Here is a 23,169-nt window from a genome sequence, read left to right as displayed (position 1 = left end):
TCGTATATTTAGCTGCCAATGGGTGGGATCTTAAGAAAAGGGTAAGCATAACGGCTGATTCGAGGTTGGGCGTTTTGTTGGGAGCTATAACACGTGTGCTGCCGCCATCTTGCTAACTGACAACATGCACGACGGAAAACTGCCCAGTGGCCAAGTGCCAGTGTCAGTAATAGTGAAGTATTAGTTATCAGCAAGAACAAGGCTTAGGAAAAGATGCGCCACTGCCATAGAAGCGGCTGTTATAGCTTCCTCTAGTCTTCGGAAGCAGTAAAGAAGCACATCCTACAGTTTCGTGCAACCATTCAAGATTTGGTCCGCGTTAACGAATAGAACAGCCGCTAGATGCGATAAAACTATTGGAAGTGTATCAACAAGTATATTTGTATATTCGTTTTAGACTCATCAGTTACACTGCTTTGAAAAAAGGCGCAACTACTGGTTCTTTGAGTTGCTTTCTGGTTCTCGTACCACATGATTGTAAAGTCCCATCATGCCTGATCCCCGTGTCTAGCCAGTCAACCACAGCTAATCCTAGCACACAACACGGGGCTATCCATAAAACGCAGCGGGCAGGGCCGATTCGGACCATGTCACGGAGCTCACAGAAGGTCGTATCTTACGTAAAGGCCTTGGCTACTCTGTACATTGTCGAGATTCAATGGGCTATAGCGGTGTGAAGGAGGCAATTGTTATCGAACACACCATGGAGCAGGAGGTGTGGGTCATGTTGGGCTCGGAGTTGGTGGAGATGCCATACACGGTGCTAAGACATCATAGGTAGTACTATAGGGAAATTTGCGGAAGAGCGGGTTAGGAACGTGCGGGGGAGGCCTTTTTAGGTTTTGATTGTTTGTTTGTACCATTTAACGTCTACCTACTGTTATTTCGCAGCAATACGACGGCATGTTCTGGCCTTTTTTGGTTGACTGTATTATTTAACGCAGGGGAGGCCTTATCGTACGAAGGCAGGATCTTTTGGGTTGCTTTTATTTTGTTTGTTCTATTTAACGTCTACCTTACTGTTATTTCGCAGTGGGTTGCTTTTAATGGCCATGTTTCAGGTAAAATATGGAGATGAGGACCAAAAAAAAGAGTCAGCGTTCAAACAGAACACCGAGTGTCTCCGATACGGGGAATCGAACCCCGGCCTTCTCGGTGAGAGCGAGATATCCTAGCCCCTAGACCATATCGGACGGTGAATTGTAATCTTTGTTATTTTGGGCATATTATTATTAATAAAGAAACCAAAATACTTTTACCGTAAAACTTTTTGCACCTCCAGTTCCAAATATACTCAGGCGCGAACTTCTCCTCGTTTATACTGCACCACGCTTCTGTTTTCAATGAATCGTCGCAATACGTTGAGGCCCAATGAAAGAAAGGTAATTTGTCAACCTGCAGCCGCCTCCAAGGCATGACGGGCTCAAGCCCCTCGTATCCGTTGCAAGGGGCTCCCCAGCTGACTGCAGGGCGCCAAAAAGGTTGATAGCTCATGAAAGACAAAATCCGGGGCTGGGCCTCCTTTCTACTTGTGCAATAGAATAATAGTGCAGGTCTACTATTGGGAAGAGAAGGCTTATCGTGCTCTATCCCATAAATAGTGCCAAGACTATAAGCTACGACCGGGGTTTGGAAGCATAGACGTCCATATGGCTTCATGAGAAGTGAGGGCGGGCAGCAAAACTGGGCGTCTGCGGCCTCATGTAGTAAGACACGGAGCTCCGAAGGCCCACTAGCCAATTGATGAGCTGGCGTTGCTGCTGACACCCTGTGTAATTTTATCAACAAGACATGCGCAGGGCAGCCAGACCGGGAGAGGCACACAGGACAGAAGTACTATGGCACTAATATACATATGCGGCCATTAGTCTACCGGTCGGCTTGCATGAGACTGGGGATCGACAACGCAGGAGGAAGAAAAAGAAAAGCAGCCAGACTGCGAGATTACAACCCAGGTCAGTGACTTCAGCCTTATTTAAACACAATTAAGCATAACACTGTCTCTATCAGCACACCCATACATGCATAGTGCATCCAAATACATGTCGGCCTACAGTGGATACGAGATCGTCGCATTATCACCACGAGAAAGGTAAGGAAAACGCCACAAACAAACAGCGGTTCCAGGAGGCTATGTCGATCACCTGCCGTGCTGGCCCGTATGAGCTGTTGACAGCAGCATCCAACAGCATTGTATCGCCCAGCAATAGCAGAGAAAAAATAAAGAAAAAAGTCACCGCCTAGACCATAGACCAATCAGCCTTCATGCATAGTCAGACGGCGCGTTGAGAGCTTTTTAGTTGCCTTAGCCCTTGTCTATTATTGTCCTTCCTATGCATGGAGAGCACATCTTGCCTTGCGAGGTGGTCTCTTGGTGTTCAGCTGGGCTTCGCCCGATAGTTGGGGGAGGAGGATGGAGAGAGTGTAGTATAAATATGGCCGGCTGCCAGTGCTGTGGGAGGAGAGGATACGCACTTGAATCTCTGCTCACCAGCACTTCTTGACACTTTAGGCTTTAGGCTTTAGAGTGATCTTTGCTTGCCCGCCCTTCCTGCCAGATTTTGCCTTTTTGCCTGTCCTTGTCCTGTCAACATGCATTTCACACGCGTGCTCTCGTTAGCGTTGGCTGCGGCTCAGCCCGGGCTTACACATCCCGGAATGAAGAAGGTTCTGTCTGAGATCCGGGAAATCTCTAAGCGTTCGACGATGCCAACTGACTCGACTGTAAGTTTTAGCATGAGACTGCTACTACGGCAATGATACACGGTGAAAAGCTCCTTCTTCCTCCCTGCTAACCTTTTATAGGAACTCATTGGAGACCTGGCCACTCTCAGCGATGGCGAGCTGACTGCCACCGGGGCGCTCATCAAGTCGATCATTCTCAACCAGGCAGACCCCGAGTCGTATGAGGCTAACACGGTCAGCGCCGACATCTCGTCGGCTGAGTGCAAGGAGGACACATGCTGCATCTGGTCCCACATCGTTGATGAGATGCATGCTCTTTTCACAAGCCAATCGGGTCGCTGCACGAAATGGGCGCGCTTCGCTATCCGCCTTGGCTTCCATGACGCCGGCTCATGGGACAAGTCCTCACCGAACGGCGGTGCTGATGGCTCCATCGTGCTCGCACCGGAAGAGCGCGCGCGCGGCGAAAACGGTGGCCTTGTAGCCATGATTGAACAGACCCAGGCATGGTACACCAAGTACCACGACGAGATGGGCTATGATTCCGTCACTATGGCTGATTTGATTCAGCTGGGCGCCAATGTAGCCACAGTTACGTGCCCTCTGGGCCCCCGCGTGCGCACTTTTGTTGGGCGTAAGGACAGCTCGCTGCCAGCACCCACAGGCCTGCTGCCAAGCCCCTTTGCGTCAGCCGAGTCGCTGATACAACTCTTTGCTGACAAGACAATTGGGTCACGCGGGCTAGTGGCGCTAGTGGGCGCGCATACAACGAGCCAGCAAACGACTGTCGACCCGCAGCGGGCTTTAGATCCCCAAGACTCGACTCCCGGAGTATGGGATACTTTGTACTACGGACAAACTCTGTCGCAGAACCCGCCACCCAGAGTTTTCCGGTTCCAGAGCGATCTGAACTTGGCAGCTCATGAGCAGACCAGCGGCGATTTCCAGGCATTCGCCGGACGAAACGGGCAAGCGTTATGGAACAGGGTAAGTAAGAACAAGAAAGGGAATGGTGTCTGTGTGTGTATGCGTGTGTATGCGTGTGTGTGTTATGGGGGAGGAGGGAATATTGAAGAGAGAATTCTTCGCCCAAATAACCTCTATTGGGCTGTTCTCCTCCTCTTCTGGCTAGCTATCTGCTGATCGCTCGCTTGCCCGTCGACGTAAAGTACAAGCTCAAGGCGAAAAACCACTTTGCTGCGAGAGGCCTAAATCGCACGACTTACATTACTAACTTGAGATCTTTCACATGCAGGATTACGCACGAGAGTATGTACGCCTCTCCCTTTTGGGAGTCAACAACATCAACGATCTTCAGGAATGCACCAAAGTCCTCCCTCAGCCTATCAGGGGCAATAGCAGACCCCGTCCTAGCTCTGGTAACTCTCCGGCCGCGAGCACTCGTCCCAAGTCTGGCGCTACCGACTCCAACTTTGGTCTAGACTCTATTTCTTCGCCTTCTAATCTGGAGTGGACGCCCCCCGACCAAGCCCAGGTTGACAAGTGGCTGCAGACAGTTGGCCGAAGCGGCTCGAACAACAATGTTGGCCAGATGCTGGCGGCAGGCCAGACGGTAACGAACCTTTGAGAGTAAGTGGACGATTGGATGAGAGGGAACAAGGAGAGGAGAGATGGCGTGGGTAAGAGACAACTCCTCTAGGACGTTGTGTGTTGTTTTCATCAAGCCACGACTGAAGATTCTGGTCCCAGATGGGCGTGTCTTGCGAAAGTCTGGCAAGGGCCTGGCAAGGGAAGGGATCGGCTTTATCAAGCGATGGGTTCTATGGAAGGAAGAGGAAACAGGAGGGACTAATACCGGTTTACTACTATAGGAGGAAAGCATAGTGCTTGGTTTAAGCCTATGGAGAGAAGGCTAATCTCTGTACAGTAATGTCTAAGAATCTAAGCTATGTATATACAATAATATATCGTACATAGGTACATAATTACAGCACATAGAATAGGAACGCATAACTCATACACAGAACACGTCATACAGCACAGCGAGAGCACATGTAGCCGCATCTACAGCAAGGATCTTTATTATCGCAAAGACACAAGACCTTGGTCGTCTGACTGCATGTCCGATGTAAGCGGATGTTCTATATTCGCCAGTCTTAAATTACTCAGCGCGAAAGGGACTCATATCCAAGTCAGTTTAGCCATGTTAAACATAACGGCCGGAGACGGCCAAATATAAGTTTCCACAGAGGCCTAGGAAAAAGGGAGAGAGAGTCTTAAGACAAAGAAACCCCAAAGGAGACTGGATCTAGCCATACTGGAATAAAACAGGCGAAAGAACCGAAAGAAACGCAATAGCCAAGTACTAATTAAGCTTGAAGGTGCTTAACTGTCGGACATCATGCGCAACACAGAACGCGCTCTGATAATAAGCGGGATTGACACAGGGAATCCTAGTAGGGCTCAAAGCCAGAGTTAGTGAAGAGAAAGAACATGAATGCAAATGGTAGCGTGTCAGACGCAAAGAAGGACCCAAGCCTGCGGGAAGTTCGAAGACAAAGTACTACTAGCACTAAATAATACAGGAGGCCTATCTTCCCTAGGGTGACAGGGTGGCAATGAATAGTGTGTGGTGCGCGATACAAAGAGGTGACAGGATGAGAATGATCTTTTGCAAGGTGGCGTTGCATGTGCAGTAGTCCTTTATAGCCGAAAAGAACCAAAGCAGCAAGAGACGTGCACTAATGCGCCCTTTTTTGGTATTCCTCTTCCTCACCCCGGCCCTGAAATACAGGGCCAAATGTAACAAAGCGCACTAACTTGGCATTGCACTCCCTATCAGGATGGCATTTCTTATGTGATACTTCTCTATCGTTTTCTTTCAGACGTGACTTGGTACAAGCTCTTTAGGGATCGAGTCACATATGATTTAGGTCATTTCACTCTGATGCTTGCTTTTTATTTCCCATTCATGAGCTAAGAACAATGCGTAGATCAGCAGGCTAGTGAATGAATGAATGAATGGGTGTGGACACATGAATGGGCTAATGAAGGAGTGTATATGAGTTGTATCCGCTTTGCAATCAACTTATCGCTTTACAGCTAGACTCGATACTCGATAGCCTCGAGCCAATGGCTTCTATTCCCACGGCCCCGGAATAACGCCCAAGTGTTCACTACGACTGTATCAACTTCCTTTCTGCTTGAATGGGAAGTGAGTTGGTTGAGTTCTGAAGCGTAAGAAAGCAAGAGACAAAAGAAAACGGCAAGATATCTAAGACAGCCAAGACGAGAACTAAGAATGCCGTCAATGGCACACAAGACCCTCAGTGCAGAGGGCTATCCTCTTAGAGACCCAACTAGCCCGGTCTTGTCAACTGTCCTTTTTTCTTGTCTCGCTGGTTGCCCTCCGGGACTTCCTTCCTACCACAGTGAAATGCATGTGTGCTAGCCGTACACCAAACCGAAGACATAGGTATTTGCATTTTCCTTTCTAAGATCCCCCCATCAACCTGCTTTTGTCGAAATGTCTGGCTCTCCAAGAGATTGGGATGTATATATGGGGGAGGCTTCCCGCTATGTTGCTATTGCCCAGTCCAAGAGATGCTGTTCAGTCAGAGTCCTCTACTAGATCATCTTCATTCCCTCCTTCTCTTCTTTCTCGATACTTTAGTTTAATATCTATTTCCGCTGTCTCTATTTTCTATTATCTTCCCATCGTCCCTGTTCCCTTGCCAGCTCCCCGCTGTATCTCACTTTAACCTCGAACACCTACTCACCCGTCCATCTCTATCCTACCCGTGCAACTATGGCGCCTCTTATTCTACGCCCTGACCTCCCCCTCATCTTCCCCTCCAGCCTTGAAGGCTTCGACAAACCTGCTTCTGTCTTCATAAAAGACCATGGCCTGGACAGGCTTGCGGGGATTGCCAGTGGGTCAGTCGTCTTTGACACTTCTGATCGTATCCTGCTGCTCCAGCGTGCTGCCCATGACTCCCAGCCAGGAAAATGGGAGTCTCCCGGCGGTGGTGTTGAAGCCAGCGACCAGTCAGTTCTGTACGCCAGTGCGCGTGAACTCTGGGAAGAAGCTGGCCTAGTTGGCACACGCATTGTCCGCGTTGTTCCCGTACACGAACGCGGTGCAAATTCTGCCCTGCCTGGGCTCACTTCTAGCCTGTTCCCCGATGGCGACGCTGACTGGGAGTTCCAGAACGTCGCCTCCTACTTTGCCAACCGCTCCGGCTCCAAGATTTTCTGTGCCTTTGCCTTCCAGTTCGCCGACGTCGAGCCTGGCACGCAAGTCACCTTGGACTCCAACGAGCATCAGGACTTCAAGTGGGTGACGGAGGAGGAAATGCTAAATGAGCGCATGGAGGATGGATTTGAGATCCCTATTGCCGGCCGCAACATGAAGGATATGCTAAAACAGGCATTCAAGATTCGCCGTGAATCAGACGAGACACAGGACAGGTCGTGGGGCAAGAAGAAAGAGGCGGCATGCGTTTCAAAATCGCTAGGCCATGCGTACATGATCTCAGCTTAGCATCTTCTAGTGGTGTTTTTGTCTGCTGCTTTTTTTCTAAAATTTCATCACCCAAGATTAAGACGGTTGTCGGCGGTGTTGTTAGTGGTGTGGTTGTGGTTGGTGTTACCATTGGTTGTGTATCCCTGTTATTCAATACAAGACGCTTTATTTTGATCACTTGGGCTCTTTTTCGCCTTTTCGTTTTTCCCTTGGAATCTAATGTTAAAGAATGAAATTAAAAATTAAGTTTTCAATGGCTTCAGTACGTGCAGAACGACCCCAAGTTCAACTCAGACTACAAGAGTACATCGATACATAGGACTCGATAGCCCCACAATATATAGCTCCATAAATAGCAACAGGCTGTCAGGATATACCCCCACTATTTCTCAAAGCTCCGTCTTTCTAAGCCCTAACCCTAGAGGCTCATGGGGATCCTAAAAAAAAAGCCTCCGGCGCTATCCTCGTCGTACGTAAATCTCGGCTACAGGGTCGCCATGGCCTTCAACACACACCCACTCGCCCATGCCGTAGCTAGCCGGAGCGACCCTAACGCCTCGGCCACCACCACCAATGACGAGATTCCCTGGTCGGTAGTTCAGATCCTGCTGCATGCGACGTATGACACTGCCGTGGATGCGTGAGTTTCGCGGCATATCGCGAGTCTCTCCGCGCGGAAGAGGCCAGCGGATAGGCTTCCACGTCCCGTCGCTCTGTAGATCCATGCGACGGAACGGCAAGTACTCCATGATACGCCAGCTGAGTGTAGCGCCAAACGATAGACCGCCGCCAAACACAAGCGAGTCGTGGATGACATTGGTCTCAGCCTTGTGCAGAATATCATGGAATTTGGCACGTGGGTCGCCCGACTCATCGGCTGCGCCAGAGATATCTCGGCTTGGAGGGGTTTTCTCTGTCGCCAGCGACCCCGTGCTGCTGCGTGCTACTTCCACCTGAATATCCGGGATTGCCTCCGCCTCCGCGCGCTCCGGGTCGATATCCTTGAGCGCTGCTGCGCAGCCCGTGGCAATCACCTTGTCGACATCAAAACGCAGGCCGGCACGACTAGCCTCACGAACCATCCAGGTCAATGGCACGTGGCTGATATTCATACAACCAGGACGGTCAACATCCCAACCACCGCCAACATCTCCATGGCCACCAGAAAACCACACCTCATCGATATCCTGCTTGGCGTCATCCTCCGAGTCATAGCCGTCAAATTCAGTCGGAGGGACGGGCCCGCCGACAGCTGAAATTCGTGACATGGCGGATCCGGCCGCACTAGCAGCACGTGATCGCGATCGCGAAGGGCAGCGATAGCGCTCATAGTGAGAGTGGGGGCGGCTGCGTCCACGCGAGGATTCGCCCGCCGGCGCAGAATTGGCAGAGGCATCCGCTTTGGACGCCTCCTTAGCACCTGTCCTGGCAGCGCTGGAGGACCGGCGGTGCGATTTTTTGGGGGCAGAATCTGCGGCATTCTCGATATCATCGTCGATGCCATCTTCATCTTCATCGTTGCTCCCAGCTTGGTAGATCAGGTCCTGGCGGAACTTGGCCCGGCGTTCGTCAATGCTCACAGCATGGCGAATTACTTTGGCTTTGGAACGTGCTGTGTATGGGAATTTACTTCGCTGCATCCAGGCGGTCTCAAAGCGCGGAACACTATTAACAGTGTCAAATAGACCAAGAAAGCGAATCCGGCGCACCGGACGCGAAAAGGTCTCGCGGAAGCCCTTCATGAAGTCGTACATCTTGTGCTTGTTTTCAGCCGCACGCTTCCCAGTATCGCCACTACGGCACTGCCACTGCGAGAACGTCTTCCAGGCAAAGTATATCATCTCCTCGTTTCCATGTGATAGCAAACCGACCATGTCCAGCATCTCCGACAAGAAACGTGCAATATAGGCGCCCCGCGAAAACCCAAAAATGTAGATCTCGTCGCCGTGATTGTAGTAACGCATCAGGAAGCGGTAGCCGCCAACTACGTGCTGATCAAAAGACGAGCCAATAGCCGAGTCTTTGGCCTTCTGGATCCATGCTTTGCAGCGCTCGCGGATTCCAGTGTGGCTGAGGTCGTCGGTCTGCACATACGTGCCAATGCCAGCTGTTGCGAGGTCAGGTCAGTCGTCGGTATCTCTAAAGGGAGGAGGAGACTTCACGGATGGGACATGAGCAAACATACGCTGGTAGTAATGGAACTGGTCATGAGCTGTACGATCCAACATGCGGAATAGCTTGAGAATGTTGCTGTCGCTATCGTCGCCGTGGAATTTATTACCGGTGCCGTCAAAGCAAAGAACCAACTTCCTGGGCACATGAATCTGCTGCGGGACGTTGTGTGGCCCGAGGTCAGGGAATTCCACATTTACCTGTGGGTTCTCCGAGGGATGGACAGTCACTGGGGCCGGGGTGGGTGTAGACAAGGCAGGAGTCGAAGAGCTAGTAACAGGCGTTCCTGTCTGTGAATGGATGCTTTCTGGCGTGAGCTCCTTGAAATGAATGTGCGGCTGCGTGGGAGGCCGCGGCTGACTTTGATCGTGCGAGGTAGCCATATTCATAGCCGCACCCGGCGAAAGCAGGTTCTGGGCCATGATAACAGTAAGGGAAGAAAGGGAGGACAGCGGTCAACAGATCACTAAAACTATATGTTGGTATCACTGCTTAGGCCCTGTGAACCTATGAATAGAGCAGACATAGGCATACACATCAACAAATAGAAGCAAATAATTGAAGAGAAAAGACGGAAAATACAAAAAGAAAAATAGAGAGAGAGAGAGAACACGACCTCTCGCATGCCCATCCGTCCACCAACGTCGGGGAATGTTATTCTTCTTATATTTCTTTAGCCAGGCTTCTTGTTGTCTTAGGTGGGCAAACTTGTCAGTCCCTCTGTTCCCTTTCCTTCTTCTTTTCTCTCCAATATGCAACCAGCCAGCCATCAGGCGACACATACACACACTAGTAACCAGTTACAGGCCCAGGCCGTGCTCTCTTGTTTTCCTTGCCCGCCCTGTGTGCCCGTTCTTTTTGTTTTTGTTTTTTTCGTGTCTCTCTTTTCTAGATCTTCCCTTTCCGCTCTTGATCTCCCCATGCTGCTGCTTCTTTTAGAAAGCGTGTCTTTGTTCCCCTTCCTTCTTGTTGATCTGGGTTCCTCCACCTCCTTCTTCTTCCTTTTCTTCCTACCCCTCCTCAACCAACCGCCAGGCTCAGCTTTGCCCCCGTCACATGGAGGTCAAGGGCTTCACAAGATAAGCCCATAACAGGAAGTCTTCTCGGGAAATCAGTGTTTCTCGCTGTGTGGCAGCAGGTAGTCAGTATCGAGCGCGCTCTTGTCGATCGGCCGATTATTTATCTCTCGTTTTCTGCGGGCATTGATTTTCACAGTTTCCTATTTCTCTCAGTCTGGCCTGCTGCTGCTTAGCACCGCCCTGTGTACTACTACTATTTTGCCTTGGATTCTTTGCTAGAGAGCTGGCTGGCTGGCTGGCTGGCTGGCTCCAGATCAGGCCCGTTCCATATAGAAAATCCTCCCGTTTGGAGTTTGGTGCCGCACCGTTTTGATGTGACGTTGGCGTGCAGATAAGAACGGCTGAAAGTAGAGCAATTGTACCGGTAACGGTGGTCTGGCCTTGGCCTCGCCTAGCCTGCATTTCTCACATCCTCACTCTTTCTCGCTTCTTCCCTTCCTCTCTTTATCTCTCTCTCTCTCTCTCTCTCTCTTGCTCTCTTCTCTCTCTCCCACTCTTCATCCTTCCTCCTCTGCACTTTGCTCCTTTCCTCCCTTGACCCTCGGAATGGTTTTCAAACAGCCACAGCTTACCCTTGAGCCTCCTGTTGTCTCTCCCACTCATGTTTCGGGAAAGCTGATAGACCTGTTGGTTTTCACAGGTTAACGAGGCTTTTGAGCCCTTAAACTCTTGAGCATGGCTGTTTCTCAAGGGAGTGTATGTTTTCAACGTTTTAAACTTGACATGCCAATGCTTGTCTCCATTGTCGTTCTCTGCTTTCTAGGCCGCCTATTTCTCCCTGCCGTCCAAAACCAGAAATTCTCCGTAGCCAAGTCTATCTGGTGCACTTTTCTCTCTCGCCCATCTCTCAGCGTTGCTCTCTTACTAATCGACCCGTCCTTGCTCTCCAGCCTTCCCTCCTCTCCAACAACCCCCAAGGATCCCTTGTTTTATTATGATCTGCGTCTTATACAGTAACGCGGCAAGTTTTGGACTGTTCTTTTGCTGATTTCTTGTTTCTATATCGCTTTCATTCAACCCATGGAATTTCCTGTTATTCCCTTTGTTTCTTTTTTTTGATTTGGGGGGCGTCACCTCCATCCATGCGAGGGGCCAGCCGCCCAATCAACTTGTTCCTCAGCCCTTTATCCTTTGTCCCACTAACCAATAGCGTTGCATACATTGCTTTGAATCACTTCTACATGCTTAACCTGACACCTTTAACTAAAACTATAACAGAAGAGGAGGAGGAGGCTTGAGGTCTAAACTGCCGTCTGGGCTAAAATTAGGGTTACAGCGCCATTGTTATCAAGTGCCGAAGTTTGGTTGCAGCAATGAAGGCAAAAAACAAAAAGACTTGGTCCCAATACCAATCCCATGCTCTCCCTTTGGCGTTCTTCGCCCCACCACCAATCTCATGTTATTGATCTGGCCTGCTGTTATTGCTCCTGTATTATTTTCCCCAGACACAAATAATTAACATTGGGTGTCTTTTCTTGTGCTACGTAGTCGCCTTACCATAATTAGCGTCCAGGAATGTAGTCAGGCTTGTCTGTCTCGCTTTGCCTCCTGTCTGTATTGGCCTCTGTGCTTGTCCTTTCTTGCTTGTGCTTCTTCCTCTATTATTACGCCGGCCTGCTAAGCTCTGCTGCGCTTTTCTTGCTGCGGGCTGTGGCGACTTGCTAGCCCGGGAAGGAGCAAGACTCGGCCCGCGCACCTGCCTCGTCCTGATCAAAGAACCAAGTTAGAGAACAGGGCAACTACCCCCTTCTCGCCTCCAAAAAAAATCGCTATCCTATCGAACAACAGCCAACTCGCCCTTTTTTCTCCACTTGCATTTTTTTCTGTTCTGATAAAAAACGGCAATCCAGTACAGAAGGCAGTCGTGTGAGGAGCCCGAGGACAGGCCAACACAAGTAATAAGTCGTGCGAGAGGAAGGTGGGAACGGGCCCTCAACTGAAAGGGGCAATTACAGCCAAAATAACCCCCGACCTCAACCTCTGCTTTTCCAAGGACCGCATCGCTGTGGCAAGGCCATATTGCGTCATGACACCTTGGTTGTTGACCTGTTGGTCTCAGTTTCGTTTGCAGTCAGCTGCGAGTCCTATCCTATTAGGTGTCAGTCAAGCTCTAGACCTCTCAGCACAATTTGCGCCCCCCAGGAAAATTGCAGAAGAAAAAAAGAGCAATTTATGTCATACAGCTAGACATGAAAAAAAAAAAAAAAAAAGAACAGCTTACCCCGCTCTATCAACCTGGACTGTAGTATCAAAGACTCCAAACTTTACTTGGGCCAATGCGTGAGTTAGGGACTGCACGTACTTGCAGAAACTCGCCCGTTGACCAAGTTGTGTTTCTCTGGCTGATTGGTCACTCGGCCTCTCTCCATGGCGCATTTGTCGTCCGATGATCTGGGTCTCGAACTGCTGCGTCTGATTCAAGGAAAAGTAGTATTTTTTTATTGGCTTAGTATGCCACAAAGTGCAAACATCATACTTAACTGGGCCATGGCATACTAGTTCAGGAAACACTAGGGTATAGAGCACCTCTTAGGGTTAAACATGACTACACAGTGTGACCTACGGCGATATGCACTGCTATAACACATAAAATAGGCCCACGCATAGTGCGCAACAACTGCCATGAAAAGCGGTCGAGGCACGTCTTCAGCTCCGGGCAGAAAGTCCCCCAGTGCTATTTTCTTAGACCCTTAATTAAGGTCGCTGACTGGTCTAGCCAGTCGGGGCGCAGCAAAAGATCCGGAAGGGAAGCAAGCATATTCTTTTTGCCGTGTGTTCAAGCCTCTTCCGACCCGAGGCACGGCGAGAACTAGGTTTGTTTGTATTAGTTTCTGATGCTTATGGCATAGGTGGAATTCTATTTTCTGGAGGAGATTTTTTCTTACTGGTACTTTGCATCAAATAGGAAGTCGATGGTATTTTATAGCAATTTCTTTCTGTAGTTGTCTGGGCCTCTCCCTTCCTCCTTGTTTCCCGCTCTCCGCACACCGGCACTCCTAAACGAGCGAAACTTTTCGTCATGGGGCTATTTTCTCTTCTTTTCTGGCTTGGCTTTGAGTCACGGACGGAAAAGATGAGGCTCAGGTGGTCGTGCTCGGCAAGGATGGATCCATGTCGCTGAAGTGTGGAGGGGAAGAGACAAAGTTGGTGGTTAGTCTAGCTTAGAATCTTTTTTTTTTCCCTCGTTATTTTCTTTTTCAGTCATGAGTGCTAGTGATGATGTGGTTTGAGAGGAGAAGCCTCAAAGCCTAGTAAAAAAAAAAAAAGAGGAAAAAAACAGCAAGAGAGCATTGGTTGGGTGGGATGACGCGGTAGCACCATTTACAATGCATGTTGATGTATGTACGACACCGTCATATCAACCCACACAACGCCAGCCAGCAAGGAAGAAAAGGTTCAGCAGACCTGATCCACGTGCATGAATGACAGAAAAGATTTTTTTACACGCCCTTGAGGGGGAAGGAAATACCTGGGCGAGATGAATGGGATTTTATACTGTCGTTGTACCGGAAGTCCGGCTTTCCCTTCACCGCTACGGAGGGAGGCTTATGTTACTGGTCTTGGGTGTTCCTTTCCGACACAGCCAAATTTCCACTGTGGCTTTGATCTCGATTGTTGTGCGTTGTTGTTTTGTTTGCTTGCTGGGTCACACCACTTTATCTCCCTCCCCTTTGTTCCAGGCTCTTATTTAGAAGTCGGGGGATTTTTCCTTGTGCCAAGCAAACCTCCAAATAAAACACAGTAGTACACAACGTGGACCACAACAACCTCTAACAAATGCTAGACTCGCCCACTCCGAACTGTTCGCTCTTGGTCCTTCTCTCATACCTCTCCAAATACTTTCCTTTTGCCTTGTTTACTGACAGCAAATGTGTCTCTCCAAACGAGGAGCGCGGAATCCCTTGCCGGTAGTGTAATGCTTAACTTTTTGAATCCCCTATCAAGGCAAAAAAAAAAAAAACAGAAGAGACGCAGAGACCCAACCAAGGCTAGAGCTAGGGGAGGAAGGGATGGGCAGATGGAGGAGTTTCCTGACTCTTACCTTAAGGGCGCCCGCCATGACCACCGAGCGGGTTGTGCGTGCGTGCGGTGTCTTTTTTTTTTATTTTTCTTGCCCTTCATTTTGTAGAGGTACGGCCGAGGCATGAGCCAAGTAAGCGCGGTAGTATTGCGATTTCTTTTTGTTATTGCCGTGTCTTCTCACTACTTCCCCCTTTTTCTTTAGGGTTTTTCCTTCTCTCTTTACATTTATATCTTCGAAGTAAGCCGAGAAATAAGAGAAATACATACAACAAGTATCTCCAAAAACAAGACCAGAAACACCCAAAATATAACCGGTCAGTCGGTCGGACTTGTATTCCGTAGCAAACTGTCGGGTCAGCTAGAGAAGACTAAAGAAAGAGCAGTAACAAGTTGGTCAAACAAGAAAGGTGATTACTCTTTTTGGCTAAGATCATCCCTTGTTTACAGAGGAGGGGGAAGTTACGCTGGAACTCTAACACATTTGCTCCTATTTTTGATGAAAGCGTAGAGGCAGCTGCGGATTTGGTCTGTGACTTTTGTTCATTGCCACTTTCCACTTTCCACTTTCCACTTGCTCACTTTCCTGCCCTGCCGCGCTGTGCGCCTGTGTCGCTCCGACCTCGAACCAGTGGTACTTTCCTAATAACTGGCACTTCTGGCAACTTTGGTACCTGATCAGGCGAAGTAGTTGCCGATTTTGCCCAGAGCGCCTCCCCCGATATATGACTTGTGATATAATTCTTTTTTTTTTCTTTTAAATAAATGCTTTCCTCCTATTTTCCTGGCCATGTTCATGCCATGCCTTTAATTCTCTTTACTTCTTTCGTTTTTACAAATTCTCACAAATCGCCAAATCTTGGCATCTCACTTTCCTACGTACTTCGCCCCTACTAGGTGAACGAAATCCTCTCCCCAGCTCACCCTAAAGCCTTGACTTTATCTTTATTTTTATTCTTCTATTCTCTATATTTACTGTCTTATTTTTTACTCTTTACCTTTTTTTATCTCCCGCGCATTAATTGTTTATAGTGATCATTCTTCTCAGTATCATTTTTTTTTTCTCTACATTTCTTTTTTTTTTTTTTTCCCAGTTCCTTTTTCCCTTTTTCTTCTCAACATTACTTTGTTACCCGTTCCTTTTAAACGGTTTTCGTCTTTGTTGTTTTCACGACATTATTTTTTTGGGCTTCTTAGAGTGTGTGACATCATTCTCTGTTTTTTGTTAGTCTTTGTTCCTTGGCTTAATCCCCCCCGTTACTCGAATATCCGGCTCGGTACTTGGTATCTTTTATCCTATATAGCCCTTTTCGAAGATCACGGCGAACGAATATCTGGCCCCTAGGTCTCTGGCTTTTTTTTTTCTTTCTTACTTCCCGCCCCTTTCGCCCGGCCCAAGACTCCCTCAAACTATGGCCGACGTATCTGCCAAGCCCATTACTTCCGGGGGCGGAATGACGGTCTCTATCATGTTAGCCGAGCCCAACCTCTTCTTGACCGGATTCGATCACCACGGACGGCGCAGGGGCCGGCGTAGTGAGCCGGGCTCAGCCTTTCTACGTGGCACCCTCAAGCTGGAGCTTTCGCGCTCTGTCAAGATCAAAGAAATTAACCTGCGGCTTAACGGCAAGGGCCGGATTGACTGGCCCGGGGCTGCCGGAGTGCCCATAAAGGGTCGCCGACGCGACCATGAACTGCTCAACTCGCTTTCACAGGAGCTCAAGTTCTTCGATATCGCCTCAAAGTCGTGGGAGACTGAGTACGGCACCCTCTGCACTTTTACATTAGCTGGCGACTCCCATAATACCCTTTCCGACATGCGCCGTCTTTCCCGCCCCCGACAAAACTCGTTTCTCAGCCCTGATTCCGCTTCCGCAATATCTGTTAGCTCCAGCTCAAATCGCTCTTGTAAAGAGGGCCGCCGCCTCAGTTTAGTGCATCGTGCGCGATCACGGAGCGTCGGCAAGTCAGAAACATCTTCGACATCCTCCCAAGACCATGTACACAAGGACTATAAACGATTCCCAGCTGGCGTCTACGAATACACTTTCGAAATTCCCGTCGATTACCGCTACTGCGAGACGGTCAACCTGCCGGCTGGTTATCTCACATGGCGTCTTAGTACCGAGATCGTACGACCAGGGCCCTTCAAGCCCAACCTTCACGGTTACCGCGACATTTCCATTATTCGCCTACCTGACATGATGTCATTAGAAATTACAGAACCTGTGGCCATTCGAAAATGCTGGGAAGACCAACTGTACTATGAAATGGTGCTCTCGGGTCGCACATTTCCGATTGGTTCTCGTTTGCCCATCATGCTCAAGCTCCAACCATTGGACAAACGGGTACAGCTGCTTAAAGTGCGTGTGTATATTTCCGAGTCCATTGAATACATATCCAAGTACCTCGACCCACATACCGGCACTGTCGTCAAGCGCAAGGATCCAAAACGCATGTTCTGTGTGTTTGAAAAGGTGGCCGGGCACGAAGTCGACAATTCTCGTTTCCCGGGATCGACGTTGACGTACCGCCGGGGTGGTGAGGTCGATGATGAAGCCCGCCAAATACACCGTACTGTAGCATCAGAACGTGGAACCATGCCCGAGAACTACGATGCAGTGCACTTTCGCAATCGCGTGTCTAATATGTTGGGCGAGCTCGACCTGGGGCTAGAGGAGTTGTGGGAGGATACGGAGCTGGATCTTAACGTACAGATTCCTACGTGTCAGATGATGGCACGCAAGTCAGAGCTGCAAGTACATCCGGACGTGAGCTGGACACGCTTTACAGTGCAGCATTGGGTGCGGGTAAGTTTTCTTTTCCTCCCTGCACATCTTCCCTTCTCCTTGTAGCCTTCATTAACGTATTATTTGTTTGCAGGTTGTTCTCAGAGTCGCCAAACGTGACGACGTCAAGCCGGCTTCCTACAAAAACCAGTATGAAATCACCATTGAGTCGCCGATCATGATACTCAACTGCCGCAACAACGAGATGACACTGCCGCAATATTCGTCAGTCGACAGCAATGGTGGCACAACCTCTCAGCCCCACCGTCAATGTGGATGTCCCGATGCCCCGCTTACATCCTTCCCGCGATCTACATCACCTTTGACACTCCCAGGCATGTCTCCCAAGACTCTGGTGGTGACGCAAGTAGAGCCTATATCAGGGGATAATCTTGACCTTGGCGCTGGCAACGCGCCGCCTGAGCTTGAGCCGGAGCTCGAGCTTTCCCCGCCTAGCCGTGGAATCAACCGTGTGCCGTCGTATCAACCACGGGCTTTCACCGACCTAACCATTGATACGAGTCTGGACTTACCAACACCATACGACGATGATATCAACGAGGAGAACGGACTCTCTAGACCACCACAATATGACGTGGTGGTTGGCACACCTAGCGTCGACGGTCTAGCTGACTACTTTTCCCGGCTCGAGACGTATGAGGACAATGCCGCACACAGCATGGGTGGAGGTGGCCGGTCGTGCAATTCTGCGGAATACGATAGCGACGATAGCGGCGATGCACCGCTGCGTCTTGTTAATCGTGGAGGCAGAGTTAATGTGCGCAATCCAATGTGTCCGGTGCTTCTGCGCGCACCGAGCCGAAGCATGGACATGCAAAGACCAGCATTGGAAGCAATCATGGGACGGCCAGGACGGCTAGGGCGGAGATGAACAATGTGTGTAGAGGACATTGTGGCGCTCATGTGTGTATGACGCCAGAACGCCAACCAGCGGAGAAGACTAGGGTTTTTCCCACGCGTATTTTCGGACAAATTCACCGAGAAATGTATGGTCCTAGTAAATGTACATTATAATTTGAGGGAATATCATGAATAAATTGGACAAGCAATAGAAATGAAACTTAGTGACGCACAAGGAGAAATCTCAAAAACAACAAGTCCGTTCCGGAGTGACTGAACTGGAATGATTACTCATCCAACACCCATGCAAGTCATGCCCCGTCCAAATTGCAGGTTTCAAGGGGCGTGTCATAGAAAGTTCTTTGGAACAAGGAACTTGGTTTTAGGAGTTGCCAAGGTACTGTTTCAATGGAAAATATAAAGGCCAAAAAGTAGGCAAAAAAAATAATTTGCATATATTTAGAGAGAGATAAAAGGCAACAAGGACAAAGGCTGGGTAAAGGCAAGACCTGATGTCTTATTAGGCTCATACTATGGCTTGCTATATGACTGCCTCATAGCACTCTTAGCCTGGGCGTTAGCGATATATGGTTGTAATATAGTGTCTCAGAAAGCCAGAGATGCCCCACAAAAATGGGGGCTCTGTATAGTATTACCCATAATATCCAGATCAAGATGGAGGCGAGTGGGGCTGTCTGGAGTTAGGAGCTGTCAGGGGTAACTTCCAGCAGCATCAGATGAAATTAAGCGCTGTTAGGAGCTTTGTTACGACAGTCTCAGGCAGAGTATAGCGAAAGTCAGGGATAGGTTGGCCTAGAGATGGGAAACAAATACTACACTTTTAGGGAGTAGTGCAGCCTGATCTCTAGCATACAGTGGGATTGTATGAAATACAGCGCTATGATACTGAGATCCTAGCTCTAACAATATCGGCCATCCGGCGATCGAATTGCCTCCAGCCAAGGCCAAATTGGTTTGAAAATTGCAAGTCCACCGTCCAATCTGTTTCACCATTCCCACATCCCAAGTCCAGAATAGTAACACAGGGGCTGGTGGTGGATCATGAGCAACGATATGATGTGAGCGAGTCCCGTGTTTCGGCTGCGGGCTGAGTGACTTGGCTTGGGGATTGATCCTATCTTCCTAGAATAACCTGCTGGCTGGAAGCCTATTGAGGAGGAGTGAGCAAGGGGGGGCGGCTTGTTATGAACTGCTCTTGTTATGGGATGGTGGTTCCTGTTGGCGTCTCGCTGTATAAAGCCTGCCATCGTCCGCTTCCCTTTGCCGTAGTTCTTGCAACTCTTGATACTTTGCAAGGTGCAATGGACTGGAACCATTTTCTCTGAGACTACTTCGCTTTCTTTTCTACATTCTTTTCTTTTTGCTGTATTGACTGGCTCATTTACATTCTTTCATAACATTCATTTTCTATCGTTCTTATTTCCTTTCTCTTCTATCTTCACTCATTCACTCAATTCAGTCTCTGTTATCCCATCCCGTCTCGCCCATCATGCGCTTCACTGCTTCTACTCTTCTCATGGCCTCTACGGCCATGGCCGCCTCTAACCTCGGAGGCCTCAACCAGTTGGCCAAGGCCGCCGGCAAGATGTACTTCGGTACTGCTACTGACAACAGTGAGCTGACTGACACCGCATTTGTCGAAATGCTCAAGGACCCCGAAATGTGGGGTGCTCTGACTCCCGGCAACACCCAGAAATGGCAATACACCGAGAAGACCCAGGGTGTCTTCACCTTCGCGGACGGTGATGTCATTGCTGATCTGGCTGCCAGCCAAAACATGCTGCTCCGCTGCCACACGCTCGTCTGGTACTCTCAGCTGCCCCAGTGGGTCACTTCAGGCACTTGGACCAAGGACACACTGACCAAGGTCATGGAGACTCACATTACCAACGAGGTTAAGCACTACCAGGGCAAGTGCTACTCGTGGGACGTTGTTAACGAGGCCCTCGAGGAGAACGGTACCTTCCGTGACAATGTCTTCCACAAGAACATTGGCGAGGAGTACATCCCTCTGGCCTTCCAGTACGCTGCTGCCGCGGACTCTACCGCTAAGCTGTACTACAACGACTACAACATCGAGACCTCGGGTGCCAAAGCCAAGGCTGCTGTCTCTATTGTCGAGAGCGTCAAGGCCGCTGGTGCCCCCATCCACGGTGTTGGTCTTCAGGCCCATCTGATTGTTGGCCAGGTCTCCCCTAAGGCCTCGTATGTCGAAACCCTCCAGAGCTTCCTAGACGCTGGTGTTGAGGAGGTTGCCTACACCGAGCTGGACATCCGCCACTCTAGCCTCCCCCCCTCTGACAGTGCCCTGGCGAAGCAGGGTGATGACTACGCTGCCGTTGTCGGTGCCTGCATGGACGTTGCCAAGTGCATTGGCGTGACCATCTGGGGTTTCACTGACAAACACTCCTGGGTCCCTAACACCTTCAAGGGTGCTGGTGACGCTCTTCTGTTCGACAAGGAACTGCAGCCTAAGCCTGCCTACCACTCTGTCTCGGCCCTGCTAGCAGCCGCCGGTCCTAGCACCGCTATTACTGTCACTGCCACTGCCTCTGCTACCATGACTGCGGCTCAGATCCAGGCTGCTACTCCTAATCCTAACTCTGAGGAAGAGACCTGCGAGGCTGATGACGACAATGAGACTACTCCTAGCTCTTCTAGTGGCGCCCAAGGCCCTGCTGCTACCAACCCCAGCACACCTGACGAAGATGACTCCTGCGACCCCGAAGATGAGGACCCCACTACTTCTAACACCCCCTCGACTCCTGGCTCCCAGCCTTCCAGCAACCCTTCCACCCCGACCACCCCTGTTAGCACTCAGAATGAGGATGACACCTGCGATCCCGAGGAGGATGAACCTGCCTACAGCTCTACTCCCAACTCGGCTCCTAGCTCTGCCCCTAGCTCTGCCCGGCCCTCGTCTGCTGCCAGTGGTACCACTCCTCCCAGTTCTGCTCAGACCGGCTCTAACACTGGCTCGGGCGCCGCCGGTCAGTTCCAGCAGTGTGGTGGCACCGGCTACAGCGGCCCTACCGCTTGCGCTGCTGGATTCACTTGCACCGTCCAGAACGAGTATTACTCGCAGTGCTTGTAAGCATCAGGCGATGCGATTTCAGATGAAGAGAAATAGGGGACGTCCATTGTTCATACATACCAAATAACCTTAGAACCTGTCAATAGCAACTCAAGGTAGTACATATTAATATTGCCTAAGGAAAATTCAGTATTTCTGTGATACCGATGAATGTTTCAGAAGTGTTTTAGGTACCGGAGTAAAGTTGAGACAATGTGGGGCACGGGTACCTGAGTACCAAAGAACCAGAATGTGAATGTGGGTTATCTATCCTACCATACATATGTCTAGATTTGGTTCAAACCCTATAATTCAAGGAGGTGTATTTTAACCCTAGCGCCATTTTGCTGCACTCCTATACTATACTAGACCACCATTGTGGGGGGAAGTTGGTGATAGGGAAAGAGCAAAGCCAAAAGCCAAAGCCCACAGAAGCTGTAAAAGCCCTATCTGATCACGTGAGGTGCTCTCTACTCACGTGGGAAAATTTGTTCTGTTGCTGGGCCTGCTAATTTCCTCACCAAGTATCGTAACCCTTTTGATTGGGCTCTGTTGAATGATTGTCAAATTCCGCTGACAATTTCAACTCGCTAGCTGCCACGCGGCCAAACTGCTTCCGCTCTCAATGTTTCCCCGCTGCCCCGTTTCCTCTCCTCTCACTCGCGCTTCTTCGCTCCTCTTGTCTCCGTGCTATATTTTATCAGACCACACTGGGAAGTCGTATGTGATCTCTGGACTAACGTGAGTTCTAGAGCCATGCGGTTCTGGACCGAAAATCAATATTGTTCGTGGCGTCGGCCTTCTCTTGGACCCCTTTACTTTTGTCGAGTAAAATAGGATCTAGCCCTCTCGCTCTGCGTCGAGCCTGGAACCTGGTCTTGTGGTGGGGCTTTTCTGCTACCTCTTCAGCCCGGCTATAGAGATAGGGGGGCGGGGAGGCTTTCTTTCTCGTAGAGACCTTGGCTGATAGTGTAAAGTGTGGATCTCAGGAAGTGAAGAGGAAGAAGACAACAAGCGGCGCTCTGTTCCTTGGTCTCGGTTTCCTTTTCCTATCTAGCTCTTGGAATTGGCGTTCTTCTCTCCCCCTCCTCCCTTGTCTCCTTTTCTCCGAACTGTTTGTCGGCCAAATTGAGCTGTCAAAATGTCAGCGACAGGGGGTTTTGGGCAATCAGATCGCTGGGTGGTCAGTTCTCATTGCTTGTTTTCCATGTGGCTAGTCCTTATTGCTGGTCTTGGCACCAGAGGACATGAAGATTCTATCTGGCTGCACCTCCAGTTTAACCTGCACGCATACATTGCCATGTGCACTAATGCCACCAGGAAAGCTTCAATCTACGTCTGCCCGGGTTTCCACTCTCCAGCTCCAGCCTCAGAATGATGTGTTTAACCACTCATTTTGTAGACATCCTCTAACTCTCCTTTACTCCTGATGTCTGTCTTTGCTAGCGCATTTCGAATCTTTCAGCCTGTTTGGGGCTCTCCCTGGCTCTGGACCTAATCTTAAAACTTTAACCTCTAATCTTTTGCACACAACAGGCCTAGGCCCAGCCCGCCCACTAAAACATGGCTTGATTTTCCCTGGAAGAAGTCTATCTATCCCTACGGCTTGGATTCGATTTTCTTTTTCTTTCTTCTAGCGTCTCTATTCGCTCTACAAGGGAGTTCTTTTCTGACTTTACGGTGGCTGTGGCTACAGGATCAATAAAGCGATGAATACAACCAAGTTGGGATAGAAAGCCATGATGAACAAGGGATCATATCATCTAGCTTACTAGGGTCCTCTGCTGGCAGGGTCTTATATTTCATACCTTGCCTCATTGTGTTAGTGAAGCTTTTTCTTTCCCTCTTGGGTATAACAGCGAGAGAAAAAGAAAGAACTCATTCAGGAGATGAAAGAAGCTGAACATGATGACAGGATGCTTAGGCTGTCAGCCGGGGGTATTCTAGCCGAGTCCAAGAGGAGAAGATTGACCAGTAGCTCGT

General features: G+C 49.6%; 5 protein-coding genes across 5 annotated transcripts; 4 read left to right on the top strand and 1 right to left on the bottom strand.

The window, feature by feature from the left end:
• Nucleotides 1-2,592: 2,592 nt before the first annotated feature.
• On the top strand, nucleotides 2,593-4,273 carry HOO65_040777 (Ligninase LG5; the record flags this gene model as incomplete). Its single annotated transcript, XM_071002748.1, has 3 exons — nucleotides 2,593-2,724; nucleotides 2,806-3,672; nucleotides 3,941-4,273. The coding sequence occupies 3 exons, from the start codon at nucleotides 2,593-2,595 to the stop codon at nucleotides 4,271-4,273; spliced, it is 1,332 nt and encodes a 443-aa protein (XP_070859620.1).
• Nucleotides 4,274-6,454: 2,181 nt separating this feature from the next.
• Nucleotides 6,455-7,189, top strand: HOO65_040776 (uncharacterized protein; the record flags this gene model as incomplete). The annotated part of the gene is made up of 1 exon (XM_071000736.1): nucleotides 6,455-7,189. One exon carries the CDS (start codon nucleotides 6,455-6,457, stop codon nucleotides 7,187-7,189), a length of 735 nt encoding a protein of 244 aa, XP_070859619.1.
• Nucleotides 7,190-7,629: 440 nt separating this feature from the next.
• HOO65_040775 (putative short chain dehydrogenase reductase family protein) lies at nucleotides 7,630-9,765 on the bottom strand (the record flags this gene model as incomplete). Its single annotated transcript, XM_071002662.1, has 2 exons — nucleotides 7,630-9,278; nucleotides 9,357-9,765. The coding sequence occupies 2 exons, from the start codon at nucleotides 9,763-9,765 to the stop codon at nucleotides 7,630-7,632; spliced, it is 2,058 nt and encodes a 685-aa protein (XP_070859618.1).
• A 6,089-nt stretch (nucleotides 9,766-15,854) lies between these two features.
• HOO65_040774 (Arrestin-related trafficking adapter 6) lies at nucleotides 15,855-18,123 on the top strand (the record flags this gene model as incomplete). Its single annotated transcript, XM_071002635.1, has 2 exons — nucleotides 15,855-17,252; nucleotides 17,326-18,123. 2 exons carry the CDS (start codon nucleotides 15,855-15,857, stop codon nucleotides 18,121-18,123), a joined length of 2,196 nt encoding a protein of 731 aa, XP_070859617.1.
• A 1,479-nt stretch (nucleotides 18,124-19,602) lies between these two features.
• HOO65_040773 (carbohydrate-binding module family 1 protein) lies at nucleotides 19,603-21,207 on the top strand (the record flags this gene model as incomplete). Its single annotated transcript, XM_071000735.1, has 1 exon — nucleotides 19,603-21,207. One exon carries the CDS (start codon nucleotides 19,603-19,605, stop codon nucleotides 21,205-21,207), a length of 1,605 nt encoding a protein of 534 aa, XP_070859616.1.
• Between the last annotated feature and the right edge of the window lie 1,962 nt (nucleotides 21,208-23,169).

This window comes from Ceratocystis lukuohia (assembly GCF_044167205.1).
Source record: "Ceratocystis lukuohia strain C4212 chromosome Unknown Supercontig4_pilon, whole genome shotgun sequence".
Taxonomy (NCBI): Eukaryota; Fungi; Ascomycota; class Sordariomycetes; order Microascales; family Ceratocystidaceae; genus Ceratocystis; species Ceratocystis lukuohia.
This window is presented reverse-complemented; position numbering and strand designations above follow the sequence as displayed.